This window comes from Dreissena polymorpha, chromosome 6 (genome assembly GCF_020536995.1).
Source record: "Dreissena polymorpha isolate Duluth1 chromosome 6, UMN_Dpol_1.0, whole genome shotgun sequence".
Classification (NCBI taxonomy): Eukaryota; Metazoa; Mollusca; class Bivalvia; order Myida; family Dreissenidae; genus Dreissena; species Dreissena polymorpha.
The window spans coordinates 95880875-95893484 of NC_068360.1; the positions used below are offsets into that span (position 1 = coordinate 95880875).

At 36.9% G+C, this 12610-nt stretch overlaps 1 protein-coding gene across 1 annotated transcript; it reads right to left on the reverse strand.

Moving 5' to 3' along the window:
• Positions 1-8860, reverse strand: LOC127835912 (nephrin-like). The gene is made up of 8 exons (XM_052362332.1): positions 8703-8860; positions 8125-8240; positions 7060-7377; positions 6626-6922; positions 2188-2295; positions 1115-1160; positions 902-954; positions 1-173 (listed from the first exon to the last, which is right to left on the reverse strand). The coding sequence occupies exons 1-8, from the start codon at positions 8858-8860 to the stop codon at positions 1-3; spliced, it is 1269 nt and encodes a 422-aa protein (XP_052218292.1).
• Positions 8861-12610: the final 3750 nt, after the last annotated feature.

Consider the following 12610-nt stretch of genomic DNA (forward strand, 5'->3'; position numbering starts at 1 on the left):
TTATGTTTCTGAAAATGACAAATTTTCCTGATTCACGATAGCACTATCAGTTTCAGTAACTTGAGTTACACGGTTCCTAACACTATAATCCTGTTTACCGCCAGGTGATAACACCGAATACTCGTGGAAAGAAGTTTCAGCCAATGTCTCGTACTGGTTTGTGTGCTGTGATTCTGAAATGAAACAATGGGTTGCATTCATTTCAAAATGTTTTGGTAGCCTTCAAGTGGTTGGAAACCCAACATCATTGACATGCACTATAAAAATGCGCATTAGTTATTATTGATATTGTGTTGCCTCTTTTATCCTGTGTTTATTAGGCATGCGAAACGAGTATCTTTTATTAAATCAACATGATAGTTTGGTCATTTAAAGTTACACAACTGTTTAAATTAAATGGTACCAATGAACTGTTTGTAATATATTATTATACCCAACACTCTAAAACTAAAAATATGTGTTCACAAATTTCCTCAATTATATGTTATGCGCGTTCTGCGGCCTGTATTTTCATGGCATACAGACAAATGTTGATGCTGACAGAGTCAGAGTCTCCAGTCTATCATAAAGTTCAATTCACAATGATCTTACAATGTCCTGTCAGTGATATTTAAATCGTGTTTTTTACCAGAACATACTTTTTAGTGGTAAATATGTGTTTATGTTAGCGGGTAAAGATTCACCAGATTAATTAGTATATATTGACTTTTCAAATTTAAAAACTGTGGAAAACTAGCACTGTATGGGGATAACAACTCAGGTGGCATTAGATGCCATTGCAATTAATTAATTAGTTAATTTTTATATAAAAACGCGAGATAACGCTGTTCTACGACATGCATTATGATCCATAAATTTGTCCACGCATCAACCACAGAACACATTATCCATAAGATCTTACCGACTTTGTAGGTTTCATATTCGGAACTGGTATTGGCAGCAGGGACATTGGCTCTGGAGCAAAAATATGTCCTGATTTATAGTGTTGCATTCATCATGCAGACTAATAAATAACTTAACTACGCAGAATAATGTTAACGTACAATGTCAATGAGTTGGAAACAAGTATTGCAAAATGGAATGTTCATCCAAAAAAATAAAAATGGTAACATACTGTCTATTGAACAGGTCATCGTAATGAGCACCTTCGCCAGGTTGACCTGAACATGTCAAACAAAATGTATATTTAAACAATTACACACTAGGAGCTGAGACACATACATAAACGATTGGTTTGATATAGGCGTTAACATACATGAGTAACACTGTATGCAAAATTTCAACAATGGTACATTTAAACAAATCAACGTCTTACACTAAAAAGTAAAAAGCTTTACATTCAAAATATCAAACGGATCTGCAAATTTTACGTTTATTGGGGCTATCCCGATTCCGCAATTAATTTCTATTAAAATGACTTTAAAATTCACGTTAAAGCCAACCATTTTTTAATTTGAAAACGAGTTTTTTTAGCTTAAAATTGTGTTGAGAGATAAACAACCATTATAATACAATCAATTTTAAACACAGTTTGGAAAAAAAAACATACAATTTGTTAAGATGGCCTTTTTTACTTTTTTAAAAATAATATTGTTTTAGCAGTCAAAACTAAAAAGCGCCCATAAAATAGAGCTAAGTTAAATAAAAATGACTTAATTTCAACATATTTAAATAAATTTTATTTAAATAAATCAAATTACTTTCGAAAGTTATCATTAGTAGATGTTCTTTGTAATATATACCAAGTCGCCTTTGAAATTTAATACAAATCGCAATTTCTTTTTATGCATTTACAATTTCCTAAAAATGGGATAGTGACTCCCGTAAAACAAATGTTTAAAACGTTGGCCTAACGGTGAATTACCGCTCCACTTTAAGTTATTGTTACATAATTGTCACACAGATTTTTCAAAGCAACGGTTTTGAAAAGTATTTAAATGTATTGATGGCCGTAAAATAAGTTATGTTATTTAGTGTGTCCCCGCTGTGTCCACACTGTGATCAAAGCATGGAACCAGTACTTAGGAGTATCGAACCAAATATTGCAGCGGGGGATGTAAAATGAAGTTTTCACTAAGTATTAAAAACCTTATTGAGCCAAGTTACTTACTGTTCAACAAATATATACATTTTACAATGCTATTTATGTATACCATAATACCAACGGTAATTCCAGTGTATACATACGTTTAAACGCTTTTCTGTATTTCCAGAGCATCACCAAGATGACTATCAGGAGCGTACCGCCTACAGCACCTCCCGCTGCAGCCCCAACATATGAGGAAGACCGTTGATCTAATAAAATGAACAAGCAAAGCGAGTTAATAATAAAACATGTATCTCCCCCGATTAATCTTTTCCAATACAGTTTCTCGTTAAAAAATACAATAATAAATGTTGGCCTACACCAGAAATTAATTGCGGACTCGGGAATGTCAAAATAACCATTAACATTGCAGATCCACGGGATATTTTTAACCACAGGAAGACACTGCCACTAGAACCAGGAAACCAAGGATTAAGGGGCCCAAGTCTTCAGACAAGACATCATGGACCCAACTGTACGAGGACCTAGATAACATCCCCGAAACATCCACGCAAGGACCAGTAGACCGGAAGCTGTCCACCCTCATAACCTGATATATTCAGTTAGCAAGGAGAGGTTTAAACTAGAAGATGAGAGAGTGCGAAAGGAACCTCCAAGACCAAACAGGCGGCAAGTCTGCATCCAGAACTTGAGGCGTGAACTCAAGCAGCTGACACGAAGGTACTGTGCTAGTTCACCCACAGAGAGGATTGGACTTACACAGCTCAGAGATACAATTCAGTCACAGCTAACATCATTACGGAAAGCCGAAAACAGCAGAAGAAAGACACGGGAACTGGCAAAGAAGAGGGCAACCTTCACAGCCAACCGATACAAGTTCGGCAGATCTCTTCTCGACAAAGAAATGTCAGGAAAGTTGGGAACTCCACTAGAGGAAGCAGAGAACTACCTTCATGTGACCCATTCTGACCCCAATCGAGAGGACGTGCTAGGAGACTGCGACCGAATAGATCAAGCGAAGCAACCCGAAAAACAGCTGAATGCGACGGAACCAACGCTAAGCGAGGTGAAGGAAGCTGTGAAAAAGACCAGAGCCGCCTCAGCGTTAGGACCCAATGCCATCCCGTACAAAGTGTACAAGATGTGCCCATTACTTCTCAAGCGTCTATGGAGGCTTCGCAAAGTAGTCTGGAGGAAGGGGGATGTACCAGAGGCTTGGAAAGAGGCAGAGGGGATAATTACACCAAAGGAAAGCAATTCCAAGACGGTGAACCAGTTCCGAACGATCTCGTTGCTCAACGTCGAGGGGAAAATATTCTTCGCCATCCTTGCAAGAAGACTTACATCTTTCCTGACAGGCAACGCATACATTAACACTTCGGTCCATAAGGGAGGAGTGCCCGGTTTCTCCGGCTGTATAGAGCAAACCAGTGCTATCACACAACTATTAAGTGAGGCACAGAAAGCGAGGAAAGATCTCACAGTAGTTTGGCTCGACTTGGCCAACGCATACGGGTCCATTCCAAACCAACTCATCTAAACAGCGCTCTTACACTACCATGTGGACGGCCACATACAGAAAATCATCACCAGTTACCTGGATGGAATAAAGCTCCGGTTTACTGTTGGTGACCAGCTAAGCAGATGGCAGAGGTTGGAGAAAGGAATCGTTACTGGCTGCACAGTTTCCGTGGTGCTCTTCATCATGGGGATGACCTGCTGATAAATGCTGCCAAACGAGAGACACATGGACCAAAGACAGAGTCTGGAATCTATCTCCCATCTAGCAGAGGCTTCATGGATGACCTCACATTGACGACAACAATACATGTCCAAGCTAGATGGATGTTGACAGCCCTGACGGATGTTGCTTCATGGGGAAGAATGATGTTCAAAGCAGCAAAATCCAGATCTCTCATCATAAAGAAAGGACAGGCACCAGAAAGGTTCAAACTCTACGTACAGAACGCAGAGATTACTTCCATAGTGACTAGTCCAATTAAATGCCTGGGCAAGTGGTTTGATTCAAGCCTACAAGATCGCGACAATGTCAAGAAGTTAGAGAAACAGGTAGAGGAGGGTCTCAAGAAGATAAACCGCTGCGGACTACCCGGCAAGTTCAAAGCTTGGCTCTACCAGCACGCACTGCTCCCAAGACTAATCTGGCCGTTGATGCTTTACGAGGTACCCAGCACAACAGTGGAAGCCCTGGAGAGAACCACTAGTCGACACCTCAGGAAGTGGCTAGGAGTTCCACCCAGCTTTACCAGTATTGGACTCTACGGGAAGAGCAACAAGTTACAGCTCCCGCTATCTTCACTGGTAGAAGAGTTCAAGACAGCAAAAGCAAGACTTGTGTTAACCTTGAGGGACTCTCCGGATGAGCTCATCCGGGAGGCAGGGATCCAAACCCGAACGAGCAGGAAATGGTCAGCGACAGAGTCTGTGAGCCAGGCAGAGAACGCGCTCAAGCACAAAGACATTGTCGGAGTGACTGCTGTTGGACGTGAAGGAATTGGTGCGAGAAAGGTGGTACTGTGGAGCCGATCAGACCAGAAAGAGAGGCGTGCGATGATCCAGTCTGAGGTCAGAAGAGCAGAAGAAAATGCCAGACAAGCAAGGGCTGTAGAAATGGGAGCGCAGGGAGCATGGACCACATGGGAAACCGCAGACAGGAAGTTGACCTGGGGAGATATCTTGAAGTATGAGCCTTTTCGGTTTTCCTTTCTTCTCAGGTCTGTCTATGACCTACTTCTATCCCCAGCGAACTTGTGCCGATGGGGACACGCAGAAGATCCAAAATGCAGCCTGTGTGACAGAGTAGGCACCCTAGAGCATGCCCTCTCATCTTGTACTACAGCACTGATACAGGGAAGATATAGATGGAGGCATGACTTAGTTCTCAGAGAGTTGGCTGACTGGCTAGAGAAAGAACGAAAGAGGGAACGTGGTAATTACCCCCGTCATGGGCACATCGCTTTCGGCAAATCGGGTGAGACCATGAAGACACAGAAACCAACAAAAACATCAATTCTTGATGGCACGAGAGACTGGAAGATGGAAGTTGACTTTGGAAGAAGGCTTGTTTTCCCAAACGTGGTTCAGACGACCCTACGACCAGATATTGTACTGTGGTCAGAGACAGGAAAGAAGCTCGTCACCATAGAGCTGACAGTACCATGGGAGGCAAGATGTGAAGAGGCCTACGAGCGGAAGAAGGTAAAGTACACAGAACTCATGGATCTGTGAAAGCAACAAGGCTTGCGTACTTGGCTAGTTCCCGTGGAAGTTGGCGTTAGAGGGTTCTGTTCGCAGTCCGTGCACAGGCTGATGACAGCAGTAGGAACTACTGGCAGGGAGAGACAAGTGGCTATTCAGAGACTGAGCCAAGCAGCTGAACGGGCATCAAGCTGGCTGTGGCTAAGGCGAGCGGAGAAGAGCTGGAGGCAATCAACCAACACACAGTGACTGATCATCACTGTGGACCCACCGCTATCAGAATGTTCATGGAATTAAAAGGGCCGCAACATTCTAAGACGGCGGCATCCATGCTGAGGATGTTGGTAGAGGAGCATTCTACAACCAAGCACAGATTGGTTAGACTCTATTCGAACAAAAAAAAACAGTAGAAAAACTCGCCGGGCCTTATTCACAGATCAAAACCAAAGAAAAAAACATAGATCTGTTAATGAGCATTAACACATTTACAGTGTTATTTAAATACGAGTATAACACTACATTATATTTCTTTTGAAAGTACAATTAATCTAATGGGTTTCATAATACGGCTGTGTGCCAGCGATTGTCTACAATAAGTCGACATGTTTTAAAGAATTCGCATTAGGAAAATACGTCGGATTAAATGGTATGTTTAAGTCAAGTGCACAATTTCCGCTTCAATACTGAGCAATACGTTCAACAGTATAACACTTAGAATAACGAGTTTTGTCAAAGTGAATGATGCCCTACAAAACATGCTTGGAAACAGACAAAGCTCTAACTCGTTTGAACAGGACTGATGTTCACAAATTCTTTGTATCTTTCATACTTGAATTGATATAATTGTTTACATGCTGGTAAATATGTTTGTAAACTTTTAGCCCTCTAACAGAAATACTTCTTGAGCACGAGACACAAGTTAAAAACTGTATTTGCATGAATCGGTTGTTTCACATGCTGGTTTATAAATTGATAGTTTTATCCCTGTAACAAAAATACTCATTAAGTCTGGCCCGACAAAAAAGCAAACGGGCAGACGTATGTAAGAAGAAAGGACGGACTAACAACGGCAAATCTTTATACTCCGACTTTAAAGTTGGGTCATGACAATTACCAAAAATTCCAACAAACTGGTTAAAGCTATAATCACATTACCATTACATACACATAAAGATTGTTCAGCCAAGAAAATATTAGCGCAATGCGCGTCTAGCAGTTGAGTCCACGTTAACATGATGGTTCCTAGGCAGTCAACCTGTAAGATAAATCCGACAATCCGATCGTCACACTAACCTTATGTAGATATTAAGAAACAGTGTACGAACCTTAAAAATAAGACTAAAAAAGAAGTAGGCATACCAGATTTGGCTCGTGTAGTCACTGTTATAACATTTGTTTCCGCTGATTTTCCAATTGAATTTTCTGCATACATTATGAATTGATAAGAGGTTCCAGCAACCAAGTCTTCAATCGATATTCGTTCGATATGCTCTAATATAGTTTTGTAAGTCCATTTTTCACCCGTGTGTTGTTTATATCCAATAACGAACCATTGATCATCCCCACCGTTAAATCCCGGCTTCCATTCAACGATGACAGAGCTGTCTGTTATCGTATTTTCTGGTATACCGAATTGTTCTGGAATAGCTGGCTCTTCTGTAAATAGTTATGTTCAACAGCCTCTTAATGCCCATCCATAATGAATTAGTGTGTGAATATGCGATCGAAATAAAGGCACTACAATATCTTAAGTTAAAGCAAAAATAGAACTACGAAAAACATCAAATTATTACCTTTCACTTGAATAACAAATGTCTGCTCTGTGGAGCCAATGTCGTTGTCCACATTGATCGTATAGGTTGCGAAATCGTCTTTCTGTACTTGCACTATGGAAAGGTTTGTCTGCAGTCTGTCTTGGGAAATTTGAATATTAATTCTTGTATTATCATTAACAATAAACCATTCATTATTAACTTGTTTCCGCCAAACCAATGCCGATGAAGTTCTTGGAGGAGGATGCGCCACAATAGTATACGTAAGAATTACACTACTGTTAGTTTTCGTCCAAACTTTAGGTACCGGAGGCATAAATGGAGAAGCTCGCGGTGCACCTTCAAACAATAAGATGTAAAATTGGACGACATTAATTTAATAGAAAAAAGAGAAATACAACATTAGTTTATGTTTGCCTTATCGCAAACGTTCATATTCATAACACAAATACGTATCTTTGATAATATTGACTTACATCGGATGATGATCTCTATTTCTCGAACCTGCATGACGGCGTTGTGAATGTTGTTCCCTTGACATTGGTAGATCCCCTTGTCAAATTCGCATCGCGCATTTTCGAGAGAAGCAGATATTGTGTTATTATGTGTTTCAGTCAGTAAATCGCGTCCATTTCGAGTATTATTTATTAGAAACAGGATAGCCACAGGGTCACTATAAGCTTCGCAGAATAATATCACAGTCTGACTTTGGTTTATAGTAATAATCCTTGCATTTTCAAATCCGTCTACAAAAAATCTCTGTATACTGGAAGGATCTACAATAAATAAATACTTATTATGACCTTGCAATTTTAAATACAATAATCAACATTTAACGTATACAAATAACTTTGTTGAATTTTCTTTTGCAAAGTGTTGAACTATACGCACATATTCTTATTAATGTACCATTCACCTACATTGTACATCAACGTAAAACATTGTTTCATCGTATGTCGTCTGTGCACAGCAACCTGAGGGTTCCATTGTGTTGTTTACTATGCACTTATAAAATCCCTCGTCAGTGATTTGCATATTTTGAAATGTAAGAGTTTGCTCGACTCCGACAACGCGCGATGGCTTTACTTGTTTCCACATGAAATTCGTCTTTGGTGGGTTTCCTTCGGTGTATGGACACGTGACAGACAATGTCCTGTTTTGTAACACCGTTGTATTCGCAATTGGTCTCACCGCCACTGCGACTGAAGTGAATTATAACACAGCGATAGAGTAATGTATAGTGCACCACCATAGTATCAAAGACCTTGCAACACATACACATAATAAAATAGCTTTTCAGGGTGCATTTAACTAAGACTTCCGTGATACTTTCCTCGAAATTCGATGATTTTAGTATTCAGTACATTTAATCTTCAACAAAATTGGCAATTCGGACTTAAGTGAATGTTGACACATGGCTCGAATGATTTATATTGAAATATCATAGGATGAGAAACACAAGTATACGTATAAACAAATTATAGTGAAATAGCTCTACTAGTTTCATTGTCCTGAAACTTGACGAATCATTATCAATGAATCTACCCTCGAATAGGATATTTTAGTATTCAGTCCAACAAAAATTTAAATACAATGCAAATACAAGCCGATCACATAAAAATAAGAAATATTAACGAAACTTACATAACATGTCAAGTGTAAACATCACATTAGCATTTCCAATAACGACTTGCGGGGCCGAATTTGCGTTCATCACATTGTTGACATCCAGGTTGTAAGTACCGCTAGATAGTACGTTTGGTATCGTGAAGATTTGTCCATCTCGTTTCAGCCCACCAGGCAGCGTCCACGTGTAGTTCATTGGAGGGGGGTTGCTATTGCTTGTACAATTAATTGTAATAGATGTGTTTTTAATTGCACGAATGTAATTTGATATTATAACATTATTTCCGATGACACACATTGGGGTGGTCGGTGGATCTGCAAAGCAACGATTATCACGGTTTATTCCTGGCATATCTTATGATCAGCTTAAACTGTATTATGCAATAAAACACATTAAAGCTTTGAGAACATATCCGGTGGTTTATGTGGTTATAAAATGTACACAGATTTTGGTTTATGTTTGTCTTTTATGAAGAAATTGTCTCCGGACAGAAATTGATAGAAACACTGGGGACACCTATTTACAGAATCTCAGTTAATGTAAATCACGTCATTCTGGCTACAGTTGATACAAAATGTAGGCATGCTTATATTTGAATCAGTTTAGTTTAACAAACATATTATATATTTTCAAGATTTTTTTAAACCAATATATTTTCCCAATTTTATATGAAGTCAGTCAAATAAACATGTAGCAGGTTCACAATTTTGAACACAAATAACGCTGACGATACATTATTTATGTACTGTGTGTCCTTCTACGATACAGATAAATAGTTTAACAATAATTATACGAAAACAAATCTTCGCTAACGTCCTTAAAATTGATCTTATTTTTTTTATTTTGTGAATCAATTTATAGCTCAAGCCAATTTCATTAATAAGTAATTACATTTATAAAACAAAGTGTTTGAATTAGTAGCTTAGTGAGTAAATAATGTCAAAAAGTCAAAGAACCATAAAACATATAATACTATGGTTGCGTCTTACTTTAGAGGAATGCTCACCTGAATCATAACTCGTAAATTAAAAAGCTCAGAAAATGTCGATATGTTGTAAAAATGCAATTATTAAATCCAACAGACAATTGTTTCGCAATCTTTATCTGTCTTGTTTAAAATTAACCGATTTTTTGCTTTTACCCGCTATGTACAATACACATTATAAGCTGATGTCCATATATCAACACTACAATAGCGATTGTATTATCTGATCAAAACAGTCATTCTGATCCCAATTTGTATGGATATTAAATACACTATGAAATAGTTGCCGAATGATTACATAACACCTCAACGTAATAGGCATATGCATTATGTTAGTGGGTTTGTTATTTAAAGTATAAAGACACTTAAGTTATATAATTAGTACATAATATCAATGTATTATACTGTAGTCAAAGTAAATTATACTGACATACGAAGAAAATTTTACTTACATAGAATGTTAACCAGTAAAGAAGTTGCATTACTATATTTTGTTGTACTTCCGCTTGTTGGCTGCATGTCACTTGTGGCCGTGCAGGTGATCGTTACTGCATTCACACTTTGCATAAATTTCAGTTCAGTAGTTCCGTTATTAATTACAGAGCCATTAGTTAATGTCCATGATATGTTAGGCGTTGGGTTCCCAGAAGAGGTGCATTCCAGCGATACAGAGCTATTTTGTATCACAGTAATGGTGTCAACAATCACATTCTTGTATAGAACTTTTGGTGAGGATGGGGCGACTTTAACGAAGCGAAAGTAATACGGAAATAGAATAAAAACATGAATATTTGCGCGAACAAAGCATTTTTGATTAAATAAAACTTACTTTAAAAACGAAGACATTTTTAAATTCAAATAAATTATTATTTGCACGTACATAATTTGCAATTACAAAAATAATACACTTAATTATTTATATTAAGATTATTTTAAACTAACGTTTAAGTACAATACTGAATAATTACCCAACACGTTAATACGGGGTTTCCTGACGGATAAGATCGACCCGTACCCATTTGAGACTTTGCAGTATATGATTGTCCCATGATGTTCCAGTGAAGGAGTAATTGTCAGAGTGCTTGTCGTCCGGTCTCCTGCTACAAGACTTATGCTTTTTTCAGTGATATTTACATCATCGTTGTAATCCGACGGGGTGTCTTTGTCCATATACCAAGTAATGCTTGGAGTAGGACGACCCTCTGATGATTCACATTTGATGAAGCTGATTGGTACGTTTTGTAAGACAGAAATCGCTGGAAGGTCTGGGGTCAACGTAACATTGACCACAGGCACTAATAGAAAAAATATTATTATTTATTTTGACGTACTTTAATTTTCAACACAAATGTCAATGAAAAGTTTGACGTAAACGGAAAAATATCAATATGAAAAGAAAACAAAGAAGAAACATATATTTAAACCGCCTAAAGCTATTGTCAAATAGATACATAGATATATGTTTGCGCCATCTAAACATTAAACTAACAGAACGTGTCGACCCCACAATTTTACATAATGATAACAATCTTTTAGTTATAAATTCACATTACACAACCGGGCATAAAACAGAAGATCTATATTTCTTTTTAGAAAATTGTATTAAGTGATGGAAAATGTTTCCAACTAGTATATTCTTTTTTTGATGTGAAGAAAATGTTTAATTTAGGAAAAAATTATATAGAAAAATTATGATAAGTTTAAAAAATAGTTTTTGGAGAGATGTCCTTACATGTTACATCGAGTATATCAATAAACGAAATGTAAGTAAGTGTGAAGATATCCTTGATATGCCTTTATTTTATAACCACAATTTTAAGATAGGTATGAATATTGTATATAATAAAAATATGTATGATAGGGGAATTAGATATGTAAGAGATATATTATGTACTTCTGGAGAATTTATAAAATAATCTGTTGTAGAAAATCTCATTGGTTGTAAAATTAACTTCCTATTTTATGAAGGTTTAATCAGAACTGTGAAGGATTATCAGATTATCAGGACTTCCATTCATAAAAAAGCCAAATATACATTGTGCATTTATATAATTTTACTTGAATAACACAGTTTTTGGGGGTAATCAAAACAAACTTGTGTATAAATGTTTTAGCTTTAATACAGAAATACCCACTTGCCATTCAAAATGGAATACACTTTTTAATAACGTTGAATGGACAAAAGTGCATGCACTTGTTTTTATTATATCTAGAGACACATACACTCAGTGGTTCCAGACAAGGATTGTTCACAGAATATTAGGAACCCAATCTTTGTTATTTAAAATGAACATTTTTCATGATAATTTATGCTCCTTCTGTAGTGAAAATGAAGAAACCCTATTACATATATTCTGGGACTGCATTTTTACAAAGAGAATTGTCAATTATGTTGTAGAATTTTTAAGATCACATAATGTGCAAAAATGTTCTGTGATTTCATGTCAAACAATGTTATTTGGTTGTACAAATATTAACATGACTGATATTAATATTCTCATCCTAGAAATTAAAAAAAATATATTTGTATGCAAGAGAAAGGGTCTATTACCTTCAATAATAGGTCTGAATAATTATCTTAGCAAAGCATGGGAAATCCAATCTAATACAAAATATACAGAAAAAGAAGTACTAAACTGGCAAATTGTTAAACTTTTTGTAGATCAATAGAATAGTATTCTCGTAAATTGTGTTGTTTGCTTAAAATATTAAATAACATTATTAAATTCGAACATTTAATGTCTGAAGTCCAAACGTCTGATTTAAGTTTATAATTTTCTGAAGTCCAAAACTTTTATTTTTTCTATCATAACATGGCATTTTTTTGTATGTGTCTGTGTGTGTGTGTGTGTGTGTGAACTGTATGCATGTCTAAATATATAAGGAATGCATAGTTTTTATTTACCTCTATTGTATCAACCTATTTGAATTGTTAAAATAACGCTATTGTATATTAACAT